The following is a 20,000-nucleotide window of genomic DNA, read 5'->3' as shown; positions in this document are numbered from 1 at the left end:
AGGAACAATTCCCTGCTACACATTGCCTCTCCTTCCTGTCCCTGACTTTCATCCAGCCAATCAGCAGTCAGAAGTTTGAACCAATTAGGAGCCAGCACGGGTTCATCGACGACTTTATAAATACTTTCGACATAGAAAAAAGAATATTGTCCTCTATTTAATGCTTATAAACTGCGAGTAGCGATCAGAAAAAAATTGTAATTTAGAGAGATACTGTTATTCGTTTCCCGCTATTATTAGTTAATGAAATTGATATTACACAACCGACGAGGGAGTGATTTTTGTCGTATATCGTTCATACTCTAAATACAAATCACAAAATATATCATTACTATATCCCTTTTGCAAATAGTATTTCATAATGATTATAGAATATAAATGTTATGTTTATATAAATATTATTCGATTTTTTTTTAAACGATTCCAAACACTTTTTCATTTAAATTCGAATCCACAGCTATTTCAATTCGCAAATAGCAACACATAAAAACCAAACTTTTCCTGGGATTCTTTTTAGTGACTGGATATTTTCATCTTTACATTTAAATATTTTAAGTAATATTCCTTTTTATATTTGTACTAACTGGCGAATGATACATCAACTGATCGGACGAATAGAATACCGAGATATTATGAAACTGAAGGACATATAAGTGAATACTTTGAACATCTTTAACCCTCACATATTTACTGTATTTTCCCATAGATTCGCTAGCCTATTTCAACCCTCAACATCACGATGGTATACATACACACACAAACACACACACACACACACACACACACACACACACACACACACACACACACACACACACACACACACACACACACACACACACACACACACACACACACACACACACACACACACACATATATATATATATATATTTATATATATATATATATATATATATATATATATATATATATATATATATGCTAATGAGAAACATTGGTAACTTGTGTTCAATTATGCAAGAGTAACCAATAGGAAAGTGAATCCAAACGAAGCAGAGCGCTTTCGTATATTACATCTTCAATGCAGATGTAATAAGATGTAATATACGAAAGCTCTCTGCTTCGGTTAGTTTCTCATTCCTAGTGGTTACTCTTGCATATATATATATATATATATACATATATATATATATATATATATATATATATATATCGATTTTACGGAGAACCAAGCCCACTTATAGCTAGTGGTTAAGCTGGTACGTATCCTTGATAGACTTTCATCGTTGTAATACCTGAATAGAATCGCCAATGACAACGGTGTCAATCAAATAATTCCGACAGTTGTCCCCGGACTCGACCCGAGACTTGCGCAGTGGCAGGTCGTCGCTCTACCGACTATGCTACTGAGACTACTGAGACGAAAGTCTATCAAGGATACGTGCCACCTTAACCACTAACTACAAGTGGGCTTGGTTATCCATAAAATCGAGATTAGGACGGCAGTTAGCAGTCAACTCAAATCCTGCGGGAGTTATATACATATATATATATATATATATATATATATATATATATATATATATATATATATATATATATATATGTATATATATATACATTATATATATGTATATATATGTACGTATATATATATACATACATATATATATATATATATATATATATATATATATATACATAGTATGTTTATACCTAAACCTAAAGAAAGCTTTTGCAACGGTACTTCAAGGTTATAGATATATCCAGGCGTGATGTGATGTGTGAATTTTCCGTGTAAAATTCATTTATGCAAATACATACACAACCATACAGGAACACATATCCTGCACAAGCGCAAGCTTGCACAGAGGAGCGTGCAAGCAAGTTTGATTGCAAACAAAAACACGTTAGTCAAAAATACGAAGGTTTTCCAAAAAACATACGATGCATCGAAAGAACAGGATGGACCCAACCAAAGAGGTCTCCTGGTATATATATAAATTTTCAGTAATATAAGGAGACAAAAGATTTTAGAAACCACATAATAAAGAGGAAACAAGCTCATTAAAGTTATTTATTCATCTATTCATCTATTCATTTGTATGTTTATTCAATGGTTATTCATATATTATATATTCATGCAATTATTTATTCATTCATCTATTACTTGCTTATTTATTTATTTATTATTTGGTTATTTATAAATGTCTTTATCTACTTTTTCATTTCTTAATTTTTCATTTATTCATTTATTTATATATTCATTTATCTATTTACGTATTCACTTATCTATATATTTTCTTATTTCATCGTTCCCATGGGATCCTTGTTCTTGCCATCCTACCCCCCCCCCCTCCACCCCAAAGTACTTCCTTCATCTCCCAGGTTCTTCTCCAGGTCCCTGGTGCCTTTTCTGTCTATCTCTCTTTCCTCGTCTATTTCTTCTTTTCCTTTTCTCCTTTCGTGTCTCGGTTATGTTCTCCTTTGGTTTTCGTTCTCTCTCAGTTCATACTTTTCTACTCGTTCGTCTATTTCTTCGTAAAGGTTTTTTTCTTTTTCTTCGTTCATTTTCGTCTCTTCCTCTCCCCCTTCCTCTCTCCCCTCCCTTTCCCCTCTCCCTCTCTCTCTCTCTCTTTCCCTCTCCTTCTCTCTCTATTTCTCCCTCTCTCTCCCCCCACCTCTCTCTCTCTCTCTCTCTCTCTCTCTCTCCCCCCCCTCTCTCTCTCTCCCCCCCCTCTCTCTCTCTCTCTCTCTCTCTTTTCCTTCCCACAGAAGATCTTTTGTGTAGTCTACTTCTCCTTCTCCTCTTCCTCACTTTCTTCCTTTTATCTTCCGTTTTTTCATTCTTCTTCATTCCTTTACCCCGCGTTTCCCTTTTGCGGTTAAGTCCCCTATTTACTTTATCTAACATTTACGCCTTTTATCCTCCTTTTTCTCCTTCTCCCCTTTTCTCCCTCATCCTCCCTCTTTGTCTCCCTCCTCGCCTCCTTTTCTTTTCCCACTTGCCCTCGTTCTTCTACTTGTTCTTGTTTACTTTCTCCTCGTTTCCCCTCCTCCAAATTTTCATTTCACTTTCCTTTCTTCACCTTCCTCCTCCTCCCTTCATCTCCCATCACCTTCCTCTCCCTTCCCTTGATTGTCGTCTGTCCTCTTTCTTCTCCTCCTCTCTTCCCCTTTCCTCTTCTCTTCTCTCTTTTCCTACCCTTTCCTTCCACTCCTCCACCCTTCTCTTCTCCTCCCCATTGTTTCTTGTTCCTCTTTCTGCCTCTTCCCTGCAGCCTCCCTCACTCCCTCTCTTCCCTTTCCTCGTCCCAAGTCGTGATGGCTACCGGCCGCTTTGCCTCTACCATCCCCCTTCACCTCCTCTCGTCTTGGCAGGCATCCAGTCTTTATCCTACCGCCCACGCCCCATCCTACACTCCTACACGGGCTGCCTTCCCCCAGCAGCTCTTCGCGTCTTCTTTGACCCGACACAATCCTACTCGTCGTCGTCAAAAAAAAAAAAAAAAAAAAAAAACGCCGCGCTTATTCAGCATCACATTATCCTTTTCCGTCACCACAATGTCCTCCTATCCTTCCCACCCCCACGTCCCATTTTCCTATTTCCAAAACCATTACATTTAACTCACATAATGTAGCGCCAGTAATTAAAAAAAAAGAAAAAAAAAAAAAAGGTCAATTTAATGCCGAGCCAGACTTCGCCGTGTCGCCTGGGTGAAAAATGACTGAAATTATTCACCAATCGAGCAAATTAGGAGAACATAATTAGAAACATTACATTTCCCGTTTGACTGCGCTTTATGTGGTCACCTCACGCTTACTTCCCTGCTAACTGTTTTGTATTCACCTCTGATGTCAATCAGAGAGCTTTACTAGGAATATTCATACCTTTGTGGCATTCATATACATAAAAACGCAAAAAATCTAAGGGCCCAGTCACACTAAGCGTACGACCTGTTTCTGACCACCGACCGGCCAGTTGCAAGTAGTCTTTGGAAGTCGCTGGTAGTCGGTAATAAGATAGATAACTATAAAGATCGATCGATAGATAGATAGATAGATAGATAGATAGATAGATAGATAGACAGATATATTAGAACACACACTGAATAATCCCCAGTACATAGATTTTGTGTCGCCGACCAATCGCTTGGTTTTCGGTCGAAGGTGGTCGGAAACAGGTCGTAAGCTTGGTGTGACTCGGGCTTAAATACATTAGTGTACATAGGATAGAGGAGATTGAATGTCATGTTATAATGACATACACACACACACACACACACTCACACTCACACTCACACTCACACACAGGACATTCGGAGAGGTAGTGGAAGAAATACACGTGACGGACGTTTGAACCGTCCTGGTAACCAACAAGTATGGGACAACTGCTCATAATTTATATAATAATTTAAATAATTTTGAAATTTCATGAGAAATATAACTATCTAATTTGTACAAACCTTGATGAAGATTAACATTTATCCCCTTACTAGATTTGATCAAACTGCATTCAATCAAATTTCTTTCTGTTATGTTGTTGTTGTATGTGATGACTTTAGCGTTATCCCAGTCAACTGGGTGGTTAAAATGGTTACCAGGACGGTTCAAACGTCCGTCACATGTACTTCTTCCACTACCTCTCCGAATGCCCTCTTCACTATGTCATATATTCTGTACCTTGTTTCTTCATTTTATAATTCCTTCTTTGTATCTGCACTGAAGATGTAATTATACGAAAGCGCTCTGCTTCGTTAGTTTACTTTTCCTAGTGGTTACTTACGCATATATATATATATATATATATGAGTTTAAATCTCATATTACAATAATACACATATATATCAAACTCATTTTCATCTTGATATTTCATCAATCCCTGTTTAAATTCATATCTTCCTCGTACAATACGCAGTCAACTATGGTGTTTAATCTTTCACCTTTTCATCTTGCACAACATCGATCTTTCTCAAATGCTTCGTTTAGCTATTGACATCCATAACCAGGTCACAGTGCTCCAGCATCGATCCTATCCAATGTGTATTCTGATCGTCCAACGCCGTGTCATCATTCTTTATACAGCAACGTCGCCATTTAGAAGTATGTCGTCGACATTTCTCTATGAATGAAACTTTTTTTTCGAGAAACGGTTATAGCATCACTTTTATTTATTATCGCATTGATTTTTTTTTCGAAAGCTATGAACAATATCTCACGGAGATGTAACATCTACATGTCTCATTTGTTTTTACAAAGACTTTATTACTGCATCACCCCCTCCCTCCCTCCCTCCCTCCCTCCCCGCCTCCCCGCCACCCAGACATCCGTCGCTGCTGCTGTTTCACTTTCATAATCCACCACCGCGCGATCTGATTACTAACCACGACTTTTTCTCTCTCTCTTTTCCTCTCTAATTTCTCCTCGGTCATGCTAGAGGAGATCAAGCGTGAAGAAAAGGACGGCGTCGGGAACGATTCCGGAAGAAGTAAGTATAGATATAAACCATGCCCTGCATCCCTGCCATCACGACCCGCTTCGACCCCTAAACTGCATCAGATAGTTTTGATCCCAGTAAGTGTGTGTTCACAGGATTACGTGTGGTGCTTGTGTCCAGTCGTTCACGCTCGTTAGCACGCTTGCACTTACACACACACACACACACATGCGCACACACGCACACACACACACACACAGACATACACAGATACACACTCAGAGTTACACATACACATACATACACAGATACATGCAGTCACACACACACTAATATGCACACACACACACACATACACACACACACACACACACACACACACACACACACACATACACACACACACACACACACACACACACACAAGCACGCACGCACGAACGCACGCATGCACACACATATGCACAACACATATGCGTCAAAGGCTTTCCGATAGGTTTACTTGTTCTGTGCAAGAAAAAAAAAAGGTAGTGAACGGTTGGTTGAGGACCCCCAAAGACTGCTCGTTCAGCCCAGTTGGGGGGAGACACAGAACCAATCAGGCAAGTCCTCTTGGGAAGACGCAGAAGAAATGAATCTTTTTCCTTGGAGAGGTCCAATAACCTTCAGAGTACCTGACTTTTGCACCCTGGGGGGAACTGAAATCACTTAAAGAAGAAATCAGTGTCCTTATATGTGGGTTTTGTCAGTGTTGGCCAGTCTAAGCTTCCGTGTTCTTCTGTGTGGTGTCTGTGTATATCTAAGACACCCGGTGTCTGTGTCTAGGTTAATTCTATGTTGATGGTGCTCAAGTATAAGATGGTAACTCTTATCTAGTGTGACTTAAGTGTGTTAGAACTGTTTTTCCAATCGGTTTTATATCTGGAGATTTTGCTTTGGTATGGACTCGTAGGGTCTATCTTGTACTGATTGTTTTGTGAATATATGTATGTTTTCCATGAATGTATTACGAGGTAGTTAGGGGAGGAGTAGATTGTGGTATTTGTTGAAGTATGGAAGACAGAGGAGTGGCAAGGTGTGATGTAAACACAAAGAGCAGATTCAATTTTTATTTTTCTTGTGTTACGATCTTACTATAACTTCTTCAGAGAAGTTTTGGTATGGATGAAACGTTAGGAAATAAAATTTCAACAGTTTTCTGTGTTTACCTCACCACCCACTGTTCTGGTGTATACACACACACACACACACAGACACACACACACACACACACACACACACACACACACACACACACACACACACACACACACACACACACACACACACACACACACACACACACACACACACACACACACACACACACACACACACACACACACACACACACACACACACACACACACACACACACACACACACATATATATATATATATATATATATATATACATATATATATGTATATATACGTATATATGTTTATATATATATATATATATATATATATATATATATATATATATATATATATCATTAAAAGTGATGGAAATTGTGCATTTATTGTTTTTTACATGTATTTTCCATGTCTTACTATGGACTTGTGTTCCTTTGAAAGGAGGTTTATGACCTCACTATAGGTAACCACCTACAGTGAAGTCATAAACTTCCTTTCAAAGGAGAATAAGTCCATAGTAAGACATATGGAAAATATATTTAATAATAATAAATACACAATTAGCCATCACTTTCAATGAAGTATGTATAAGAGAAAATCTTCTGCCCGTATATACTATTAATATGTATATATATATATATATATATATATATATATATATATATATATATATACTTATATATACATATACATATATATATATACATATATATAAATATATATATGTATATGCATATAATTATGTGGAAGTAGATGATTTGTTGAATGACCCAGGTTATGTCTGTTTTGATGTGGAATGATGGATGTGAAGACTCAAAATGTTTTGACTTACAAATGTATTTCAGTCCTTCTCGCGTGTTGTTCCATAGAAAGGACTTTGACTCCTGTGAGGAGATAACGTATGACTGCTGTCACAGTAAACAACCTTTTATTATTCTCAAGACTTTTTTTTCCCTTTAGTGTCATTGGTTATTTTTCCTTCCTATTTTGTTCTCGGTAATGTAAAAGTCAGACTGTGTAGATGTATTGTTGATTGATCTGCGTGTGATGTGTTTACAAGTCATAGAGGGAATATCCGCTCTGAGTTTGTAATTGGTCTAACCACATATACTATCTTGTTTATTTTCCCTCTGATGTTTCTTATGTTGAGGCAAATGTTATAAATGTGACGAATGTGGACACATTCTTCCCCCCTTTTTCTTTTGTAATGGAATGCGCTAGTTGGTTGCTTCAAGGATTTGTAGTTATCAGAGGTGAAAATACAAATAAAGATTCCTTTGTGTCGTCCATTGTTGGAGTTCATTAAAACATAAACAAATGCATCTATAAATGTACATATGTGTATATATGTATATGTAAAGATATTGTACATGCATGTATATGCACATGCATTGTGTATACTGTACATATGTGTATGTGTTAAAAATTGTAAGTGTATATATCTAAACAACTGTAATGTAATTAGTTGGATGGTATTTGTCCGCGTAGTTGGTTATGTACGAGTAAATATACATTTTTCACAGTATGTAGATGCTAATAAAAGCGTACACATTACGGAAACATGTGTGAAAAATATAGAAACAACAGATACAAAATCTAACTCCAGCTGTTGGAAAATCTAATGGATTATGATAAAACTCGGAAAAGAGCGTTATGACGTCATGTCTGTTGTCGCTGCGGTTACAGTGACAGTACAGATTTAACATGAATGAATGTAAAAAAAAAAGCTATTAAAATCATATGTAATAGTCTTCGAGAAAGTTTACTAAGTAGTGTTAAAATATGTTAAGAAAATATAAACACTATATTGTTTCGGATGGTAAAGTTTTTAACAGGATAACAATTAGAACCAGAGTACCGCAAAGTACATGCGCACTATTTTTTTTTAATTATCTAGATTAAGGAAGAATAACTACAAAATCTAAATCTACTTACTATGTAGAATTATATGATAGTAATCAAGTTAAGTTATTAGTTAAGTTAATTAAGTTAAGTGATTCAGATTATCTTTAGAGAATTTAGTACTATAATGAAATAAGTCATGTATGGAAATACCTCTGACAAATTATATGAAAATCGGTCTTATGATGTATGAACACAATGGTATTTGACACATACGCTTGATTTTTTTGTAAACTTATCTTCAACATAAGGTGGAAAATATTTTCACTCATATTCTAAATCAAATAAAAAAACGAGACAAATAAAAATAATACCAGTAGTCGCACCATATAAACAAAGAATAGAAATAAATTCTGGTTTATTTGTGATAATTCCAAATTTTAAGATTTAACTGGAGAAACACCAACATGACTTGGTGTTGCCTCCATCCCCCGGGCCATGTTTTGAGGTTTGCTTCAAACAAAAAGTCTCTGAGTTTTTACTATGTTCCAATACGGAACGTAAACGAACACACGTCAGCCCTCAGTTATTTTTATCCAGGCCGAACGAGAATTGTGGTTTATTTTCTTGTTGTCCATAACGCCTTTGTTGGCTTGACAAGCTTTTCTTTTTAGATGATTCGTCTAACATCAGACAATTCTATTCACTTGAGATGGGTGGCCTCGGAAAATGGTGTCTGATTAGATTGGGACACCGTTTTGTCCAAAGTCAGTCCCTTCAGCCGAATAGAATTGTGTCTCATTGGGTAGAACAAAGATCTAGAACCCTGTCACGGTATTGAAGGGGTTAAAGATTGGACATTGTGTCACGGCACGGCTTTCTGAAGACTGTGGATGGATTTGGGTCAAGTGGAACGCCGCTGCCGGAAGTGCAACAATATTCGTCGCGTTGTCATTCGTTGTCCTTCGCGTCTTCGCTGTCCATCCAACTTTTGGCGGTCTATAGCGATTTCCGCGGTTCTGTGATATTTCTCGATAACTTTTTATTTCACAACTTGGCCCTGTCCTCTTCCGTATTGTATTGATGTTCTGTATTCAATCACTCCTACCGATTTCTCAGCCCCAAACAATCTCTACCGTTTTCTTTTTATCCTTACTTTGATTAATCTTAAATTGAGAATTCTTTTTGTTTTATCTTCGACCAGACAATAATCCCGTGCTCTGTGTCCACTCAGTTGTATCGAGTGTTTATCTGTAAATTTTTAAAGAAATGGCTGTCTTGCTCGTCATTAGTACAATACAGAGTTCAGTTTATTGATCTGAACCTAAAAGACGTGACAAATACTTCCCTATTTTGCTCTGACTACGAGTGGCATTTAGAAAGTTCATAGCACGATCATGAAGGAGCCCAGATACGTCAACAAATATAGTTAAAAAAAATCTTCATCTTTTTATATAATCACACTTAACGGACAGACGCTTTTTGGGAGAGCTTTACCAGAGCTGAAAATCCGTTGTCGACTCTTCGAAAACCTCCGTGAAAGCGGTTTCAGTCTCATCCTCCTCCGCAAACACAAGACCAAGGATCTGTCTCTTCACGTGTGGGGAGACGTGATGATAGTCTGTCGGTGCAAAGTCCAGAGAAGAAGTCGGATGCGACAACAACTCGAGAACCCACAGCCGGTGGCTTTGTTCGTGGTCGTCTTGATCTCGGCAACAAGATCCTTGTCTTGGAGCATGCGCTCGTCTTTTGTCGTCTTGCCTCCCCTTTTCTGGATGATGGTGGTCTGAAGTTTCCATCTGAAGGATCTAGTATCTAGAATATGCTACTCTAGAGCTCTGATGGATGTATGTATGATGGAAAAATGTATAATCATCGTGGATGATTATGTGCCTTTGCTGAAGAAAACTCACCAATAGAATTATGGGGACATCCTAAAACACTCACGATGACCCAACACACTCGGATGATTCCTCTGACGGGACTCAATTTGGCTTTCAAGATCAAAGTGGTGACCCAGGTATATTGGGGACATATCGATTCAGGAAGTCCTTGAGATTCGCGTTGAAGAGTTTTAAGACATGTCATCTTGCGGACGCACGACTCACCGTGCTGACATCTTTAACACGTTGAGGCGATCGTGCAGGACTGTTTCGGTGGACCAAACAGACAAGCTTCGCTTCATCAGCTATATGTTTGAAAGGCATACATCTGTCCTCCTTCACCAAGTTCTTCCACAACGCTCACATTTTCCTTAGTCAGCCGACTACTCCGTGGATCATCTTCAACGCTGTCTCAGTAAGTTTTGAAGAGACCTGCCAAATATTTGACTATCATGCAGGCAAGAGTATTGCCACCTAATGTTGTCATCAATTATCCATGGATAGTTTTCAACGCCTTCTACATCACCATGAAAGAGATGACTGATCGCTGAAGGGGCTCGTTTGTCGTTGATATCGTTCACAAACACTCAAATGAACGTTCAGCTTCGAACAAAGGCAAAAGACAAATGATCAGGGATTATGCCACTGAACGTTTGGATGATGCAGGATTGGTGACGTCACACTGCACCATCCAGTTTCCTGTTCATTCGTAGTCGGGCTATAATTTTTTCAACACCCCTTGTATTGATAATTCGCCACCTAAAATTAGATGTTACTACTTTGGTTTGTCTTCGTGTATGCCACTATTTCCACCCAAGGATAACTATACATCCTTTTCAGTTCTCCAATTTGGAAGTAATACATGAGTTATAAAAAAAATAACAACATTTGTTCTATCAAAAAGAGAACAGGTATACTATGCATCTCATCACAGGCTCAACTTGACAAGCTTTTATATTGGTTTGTCAGAATGTCTTGTGATCCAAGAACTTGTGTACAAATTAGAGACAGGATTAAGTCCTCTGCTACTACAAACTGCGATCATTATTTTGATGATTTACGAGTAAATTTCCTTTTAAGGACTTAAAAACTTCAAGACTGAAGTTTAGACGACAATCGCAGCACTATATGTATGTAACGATTTCTAGTTGCATCACTGTATTGCTTCGTGAGACAAAATTGCATTGAAATCACTGCATGTCGTTCAGTAACCATAACACTAAGCACTGATATATAACCCCATTGTCACTTGAAGCTAACCTCCCACTTAATTTCTGAATGATATCACTCCCATGTACAAATATAAATGCTTCATATGACACTAAATAACGTAGCTCCCCTTCACTAATCTAACAACCAAAATCTTCACCCCACCTCCACCCTCTCTTTTTTATCTTAACTTATTATTTCTTTTTTTTTCTCCTTCTTTACTAGTCCTTATATTTCATTAATAGTTGTACTACCATGCTTACTATTCCACTTCAGCTCTAAAACAATCCATGCCTTGCTCCGTTCCGAATGTCATCCCTTTTTAACTTCCCCAAGATAAAGCACATCAAGGCACCTTTCCACACTAGATCTTTCTAATATCATATTAGCAACCCTATACCTGTACATACTCTTCTTAGTATTCCCTATGCTAGAAATATGGTCTCCCTTAGTATTTCCTATATAATTGTGCTTCAAAGTAGACTACCACTGTATATACCTGGTAATAATTAGGTTCTTTAAGCTCCCCGTGATCTGGATAATTGTTGTGGCGTACCATTATCCACTTACATTAGCGTGTACCCTTATCTATGAGCGCAAGTGACATGTGCTTTGTGTTGTGTTAGATACACGTGCATCCTTTTCACCACGTGATTTGGAAGGCGCTCCTGTGGATTGGTTTTTCGTGTGTCATGGTGGATGTGACGGGAAACTTGTCACTGTCACGGATCATCCGCCTCGACACAAAGTAAACACAACCAGATTCCCCGGAGAACAAAAGAACAGCATTGGGGTCTGTTCCCCCTTTTAGTCTGCCGTACGTAATAATTCCTCACTTGTCTTGACATAAGTGACTTACTGTGCAAATCTTTACAGCCGAGAAGCTTCTCTAGATCTAAATAAAGTCGTCTAGTTTTTAGCAAATAATTTTACTAAACTAATCACTCGGCTGGAAAGGGTTAATCGAGATGATTAACCTTCGTTTAACGTTAATTCTAACAAAACCATTAAACCAACCACCTGAATGGAAAGGACTAAAAGCTTTGAACCAAACCGCTTTAATCACAAATATGTTATTGCTCTAAAGATTTATGATTAAGTAGTTTTATATTCTTTTATTACAGGGTCTGGAACCAGTGCGTTTTTGTGACCATTGGCGCTGTTTGGGTCACCACCCATACTTTACATTGAATGCGGCCTCTCACCAGGATTTCCATACAACCTAACGTCTTCCTCCATCTTCCCATCTCCTGCATTGAACTTATCCTTCCTTTTTCTGTCCCGAAGGCACCGAGGAGCCCCACACAGTCAGAGACCGAGGAAACGGAAGGAGGAGGGGGAGGGGGAGTCGCGGCATGGAAACCAGGCGAAGTAGGCGACAGTGACCGGGAGAGCTGGGACTCCAAGTGGCAGTACCTTCTGGCGGTGATTGGGTATGCGGTCGGTCTTGGATCCGTCTGGAGGTTCCCTTACCTATGTCAGAAGAACGGAGGAGGTAAGGATGCACTGCATCAGGAGGTTCCTCTTATTTATCGTTTTGTTTGCATGGGATTCCTCTTGCGCTTAATGGGTCCTGGCTTTCTATTTTTTGCCCACGAACAATGGTGACTTCCTTGTATTTTTGTCTATTTCCATTTTTTTCATAAAAATATGTTTTTTACTCCTGGTACTGGACATAAATGTTGAGTAGTTTTTTTTTTTTTTTATTTGCAATATTCTTCGTTTTCTTTCTCCCTCGCGATCTTTGCATCGTTGTTTGGCGATAGTGAAGACAAGACATAAAGGTCATTTTTCCATAAACTACTTTGGTACAATGACGCCTACGTACACGAGGATGACGATGTCGGCGTCTTGATTATATATATATATATATATATATATAAAAATATATATATATATACATATATATATATATACATATATATATATATATATATATATATATATATATATATATATATATTGTAGTTGTACTTGAGTTACCCCCGGATTCTGTGAATTAGTTTGATCACGTTTTCTGTGTTTATTATTACTCAGGGTAAAAGGGAACGAGTAATACAGTGGTGACTTTATATTTTATAATCCTAGTAGTGTGATGCTTCGTACATATGGCAGCTGATGCTGCGATCGAGAATTTGAGTCGCACTGAAGTGGTTAGAATATTCAATGGAAAGGATGTTGTGAGTACATAGTGGAATAAGCAGGTTGAATAAGAAGGTTTGATGATATTGTTTTTTTTTATGATATTGTTTGTTTGTTGTTTGTTGAAGATGACGCCACATTCTATATTGTTTATTTGTTCACCTTCAACAAAACCTGTATAACAGAAGACTTGTTAACTGTCTAAACTCAAGAAAGAATTGTAGAATTGGGTGCCGATTTAGGAAGTCAAAAGAGGACAATTTCAGACGTTAGGTTTTGAAAAAATACATACATACATACATACATATACCAAGGCTTTTTCCCCCTTACAAGGGAGGTAGCCAAAAAGGAAAAGGCATAAAATCATTCCCACCCATTCCATCCCTGAATACACTCCACACCCCTCCACCCTCCCTCTTATCTTAGCACCTCCTGGATGACGGGTCATCCCTGCACCTTGTCCACTGCCCTGGGTCAGAAGCAGTGTCGCAAGACACAGCACATCCACAGCAAGGCCGCTTCAATAAATCGGCGACCCCCCTCTCCGTCCCCCTTTGCATAAAAGGAGAAGACGGGGACAAATCCATTCGGGCTGCGTCAAATTTTGCTCACACATACTACCTTACCCCCCATTCCACCTCATGCATCACAACATCATCCATATACAACCATTCTCCATTCACCCCTGTCTTCTGTCCTCTCCCGTCCTTCTTCAACAGACATTCCCCTCTTCCCCAAAGCCCCCTTCATCCCATCCATCCACCTCATCCTAGGACGTCCCCTCATGTTCACTCCCTCCACATCTGCCTTCCATACCTCTTTTACTAGTCTTTCTTCACTCATTCTTTCCATGTGTCCAAACCATCCTAATACTCATTCATCAACCCTATCTCCCAACTCCCTTTCCACCCCCGTTCTTCTCCTCACCTCCTCATTTCTCACTCTATCTAGCCTAGTAACCCCCATCATACTTCTCAGACACCTCATCTCAAACACATTCAAACTCCTTCTCTCTTCCTCTCTTATGTTCCATGTTTCTGCCCCATACAGTGCTGTTGGCACAATCACTCCTTCATACAGTCTCCTCTTAGCATTCATTGCCAAATGTCTATTCCTCATTACACTCTTCAATCCACCAAGTCATTTACTCGCTTCTCTCAATCTACATTCTACCTCCACTTTCACTCCACCTTTTCCTGCCACGTTTGCACCCAAGTATCTAAAACTATCCACTTCCTCCAGTCGCTCTCCCTTAATGCTCACTTCCAGTCTACTGCCACTTTCACCCCTTGTACATCTCATCACCTTACTTTTACCCACATTTATCTTTAGCTTTCTTCTTTCACATACTCTCCCAAACTCTGCCACCAACTTCCTCAGTCCCTCCTCCGATCCTGCTACAATCGCAGTGTCGTCAGCAAACAACAGCTGGCTCACCTCCCACTTTTCTCCATTTTCTTTAACCATCTCCAATCCCTGACCCACTACCCTTGCATTTACCTCTCGCACTACCCCATCCATGTATAAGTTGAACAGCCAGGGCAACATAACACATCCTTGACGAAGTCCCACCTTTACATCGAACCACTCACTCTCTCCATTTCCAATCCTGACACAAGCTCTACTACTCTCATAAAAACTCTTGACAGCTCCTAGAAGCTTTCCTCCTATCCCATATATCTGCATAACCTCCCACAGTGCCTTTCTGTCTACCCTATCGTAAGCCTTTTCCAGATCCATAGAAGCCCAAAAAACATCCTTCCCCTTTCCTATAGCTTTCTCACATATTTGTCTTACCACAAAGATCTGATCTACACAACCTCTACCTGTCCTAAATCCACACTGTTCCTCACCAATTACTCCTTCTGTTCCTCTCCTAATCCTCTCAATCAAGATCCTCCCATAAGCCTTCCCAACTACACTTAACAAGTTAATCCCTCTGAAACTACTACATTCACACTTGTCCCCTTTTCCCTTGTAAAGTGGAACTATACAGGCACTCCTCCAGTCCTCCGGCACACTACCCTCTCTCCAGCAAACATTAAATAACCTCACCAGCCAGTCCACCATCATTGTACCTCCTTTTTTTAGACATTCTGCATGGCATCCTGCTTTCATCATCTTAACAACTGCCTTCACTTCATCCTTCCTTATTTCTCCTCCATTTTCCTCACTCATCACTCTCATTTTCTTAGCATTTCCCACTGCAACTATCTTTCCCTCCCTATCCTCCTTCACATTTAGCAATTCCCTAAAATATTTTGCCCATCTTCCCCTTACTGCCTTCTCTTCCATAATCATCTCTCCATCTGCACCTTTACCTTTTCTTCTCTACTTGATTCGCCTCCTGTTCCTCTCTTAATTTCTTTCCAAAACATCTTTTTATTACTTTGAAAATTTTCTGTCATACTCTTACCCCACTTCACATCTACTCTCCTCTTTGCCTCCTTTACCTTGTGCTTTACTTCTCTTTTCTTTTCTTTGTACCTCTCATATGACTCCCTCGTCCTATTTTGTAACCAATCTGTGAAAGCTCGCTTCTTCTCTTCTACAACCTTCTTTGTTTCCTCATCCCACCATTCACTACCCTTCCTTCTATTTCCTCCTGTCCTTCTTGTTCCACACACCATCCTTGCACACTTTGTGACTCCCTCCTTGAACCATCCCCATTCCTCCTCCACTCCTAGCTCTACTCTATCCTTCACTCCCTCCCACTCCTCCTTCAGCTTCTTCTTGTACTCCTTCTCCTTTTCCTTTTCATCTAATGACCTCCCTACCTTTTGTCCCTTTCCTCTTTCTCCATCTATCCTCCACTCTCAACTTACCTTCCACCAAAAAATGATTTGATATTCCCCCACCCTCTCCCCTTAGTTTTGAAAAAATGATAAGAAGAAGAAGAAGAAAAAAAAAGAGAAACAGTGAATCCACGAGGGAGTAGAGCTCTATAGAACCAGAGACATCGGAAAAGTCTCAATATCTTTGATGGTTATTCGTATCTACTTGGCTGAATAAAGTCACCTGGTATCAACCAAAATAAAAATGTAAGTGCGTTTCTAAACAAAAACAACATCTTGCATGTTAGGATGTGCATGAAAACACGACGTAACGAGTCATTGTATGTGTGAATTTGTTTGAGTAAGTAAATTGTGTGTGTACATACGAAGGGTCTTTGGGTGTACGCGAGTACATGTAGGGGGCGGGGGGGGGTCTGTGCGTGAGTGTGGGAGGGTGGGAGAGGGGGAAAAAGGATTGAGTGTTGGCGGGGAGAGGAGTACATGTGGGATTAGCTAGGGGAGTACAGCGTTAGGGATGAAGAGACACAATTAAACTTTTACAGTGAAATAAATGTAAGTCTTATGTTTGTAATTAGTGAAGCGTTTGGTGGAAGGGGATAGGGAGGGGGGATTGAAGGGATGGGTGATAAAGGGAATAGAACTGTGAGACTTAATAAGTGTACTAAAGAAATGAAAAAAGAACTAATGAGAAGGATAAGAAAGATGTGATGATTATAATGGTAAACGTGATTTAGAAAGATGTCACAAGATAATATAGATTTCAGAATACTATGGACAAGGTGAAAATAACGAGAAAGATGTACTTGAGAGCGAGAATGGCAAATGAAGCAAACGAAATAATAACTGAGAATTTCGCAACAGATGATTCAATAAATCAAGAGGAAGAATTTCTATTGCAGACTTGCTAGAAAAAAAACAAAACAAATTTGGCTGTGGGAAATACGTCCCCATGAAAGATGATATCAATAATAAACAAACATTTGTGGGTAATTAAGAACAGCAACTCATAGGCGCTATTAAATTATCTGTTGGTGAACCGGAGGAGGCTGAGGAGGAGATGTCTGGACGTGAGCGCAATGAGAGTAAGTGAGTGTGGCTGTCAGGTCTTTCAAATGAGAGAGGGGAAAAACAGATGATCAGGTGGGAGAGCGAGAAAATGTTATGATATGTTGAAAGAACCGGGAAAGGTTGTGGAAAGATTAAACCGTAATAATGTGAGAATTTAAAGCAGTTAAAGAGAAGAGAGGAGATAATAGAAGGGGAAGAACATAACACAGTTTTGAAGAATACTGATGAGGGTTGTGGTAAGAGATAATTGAGGACACGAGGAAAGATGAGTGGTGGGTTGAGGAGGAGTGAGTGATGTTTGAGGAAGAGGAGTCGAAAAGAAAAGAGGCGTACAAAAGATATAATAAATCGATGATTAAAACAACGACAGAGGATGGTATATACAAAATAACAAAAAGTGAATATGTAGGTTTTAAAAAAGCAGATGACAGTAAGGGGCCGTGAGAAAATTTGTCTACAGAATGTGAAGAAATGAAATAGAAAAAAAAAATCCAACTGGAAATAAATAAATTAAACGAGGAGAATAAAAAAAATATTTGGAAATTTAATTTGAAAAATCAAACAAGACAAAACAGTCTGGAAAAAAGTGATGACAATATAAGAGAGTGACGTGTTGGGATACATTTCAAATTCGAGGAAGAGAAACAAATCTAAAACACGACAGAAACACAAATAAACACACAAGAAAAACACAGACATACGTACGCAGCAGATACAGACATAAACACAAACCCATATTGTAAACTCCCATTTCCACAATCATTACTTTACGTCTCAGTGAACACCCCTCCTACTCTGCATGATGGCCTACTTTCGACCTCCATGGGAAATCATTTAGTTTTTTAAAAAATCAAAAAAGGTAAACGATACTTTTGTACTACCTTGCCCTAAACGCAAAAGGGTCACATTTCCGATTAAGTTAACATAACACTAATTTACAGCAAACCCTTCATGTCTCATTACCCTAACTCAAAGCGTCAGTCATTAACAAATAAATCTTTATGTATATATATATATATATATATATATATATATATATATATAAATATATATATATATATATATATATATATATATATATATATATATATATATATATATACACACATCACCACGCCTCTTAATTTGCGCTCTAATCCGTCGTATTCCTCTCGCCAAACCCCAATAAAGAATTGATATACTATTCAAAATCAAATCATCATTTGTCAAAATCACCTCAAATCACGCATGGGATTGCCAGTGAAGCTCCCTGTCATTTGATAAATCATTTAATCACGTTTGTTGAATTTGAACTACAAATACATTTCTCACACAAGAATTAGACATCACAAAGTGAATGCTCGTCAGCTGCAAGTCGCTTTGATGATGACAAAAAATAATTATATTCTTTCAAACAGCTGACAAAGCTTATACAGACACGTCAACAACTTAAAATAAAGCTACTCTTTCCCCTTTTGATAGAATGGTGAACTGCTCATATACACTCTAAATCACCTTGCTATGAAAGCAATTGTATCTCCATTATCCTAGCTACAAAGCTCTCCGACTATGATATAAAAATAACCAATATAACTTTCAATAAAACTACATCATGTACATTGTTTCCTGTATAATCACACCCGCGCCTCACATCGCAAATTAGTTCACAAACCATACATAGACCTTATCTATATGTGTGGTAAACAACATCCCTGTTCAATATCCCCTCCCATCGACAAATCCCTTCGTTGATTGTCCTCCTTATGATTCAGTTGATCACGACGAATTTCCTCACATTGTCACGAAGGGGGAGGATTTCTCCCAAGACCCCAATTTTCTTCTCAAAACACGACACCTCGGGTCTTCTAGAAACCGCTCACCACTTCGAAAACCAATTACTCGTCCTCTACGCCAACTACTCCGGAGGTCGAAGAGAGGAGAATGGGGGACAACAAATAAATCTTTAAATATCTCCTTCATCCTTCCCCCTAGCCCATCCTTGCATACTCCCCGCACAAACCACTCCCCTACACACCAACCACTCCACAAAATCACCCTCCCCCCTCCACAACACCCCTCCACAAACCACCCACATCCCATCCACCCTGGAAAACCACCGTGCTCAGGCGACTTTAAGGCTGGGAGATCAATATTCGTACACCCAGCACGGGGGGTGGGGGAGAGGTGGGTGGGGATGGGGGGGGACTGCGTTAAGGGGAAATGGCGGGAAATGAAAATAAAAAAGACGAGACGAATAGAAAATGAAAATGGTAGGTTTAATGGCAAGATGCGGGAACTAATGGAGCGATTGAGATAGACCGATGTTGATTGAAATTGAGTTGAAATGAAGACGGTGAGCGAATGACACTGATGGTCGAGAGGCGGAGGGAGAGGATCGAAGTGAGCGGTGGACGAAGGAAAGGATATAAACACAACAACGAGAGAAAGGAAAATGGAGGAAGAGACGATGTGAGTAGGATAAAGAGGATAACAGGAGACAT

General features: G+C 39.0%; 1 protein-coding gene across 2 annotated transcripts in view; it reads left to right on the top strand.

Annotated features, from left to right (window-relative positions):
- Positions 1-20,000, top strand: part of LOC143028503 (sodium-dependent neutral amino acid transporter B(0)AT3) — an 85,117-nt gene that overhangs the window by 41,902 nt on the left and 23,215 nt on the right. For both annotated transcript variants that reach the window (XM_076190696.1, XM_076190695.1), the window contains exons 3-4: positions 5,402-5,452; positions 12,803-13,010. In XM_076190696.1, the coding sequence (XP_076046811.1) occupies positions 5,402-5,452; positions 12,803-13,010 (259 nt within the window). The remainder of the gene's footprint in view (positions 1-5,401; positions 5,453-12,802; positions 13,011-20,000) is intronic.

The sequence above is a fragment of the Oratosquilla oratoria genome, chromosome 9, assembly GCF_046742065.1.
Source record: "Oratosquilla oratoria isolate Oo_2021 chromosome 9, ASM4674206v1, whole genome shotgun sequence".
In the NCBI taxonomy this organism is placed as follows: domain Eukaryota; kingdom Metazoa; phylum Arthropoda; class Malacostraca; order Stomatopoda; family Squillidae; genus Oratosquilla; species Oratosquilla oratoria.
Note: the sequence above shows the minus strand (reverse complement) of the source record. Positions and strands in the feature narration are given on the sequence as shown.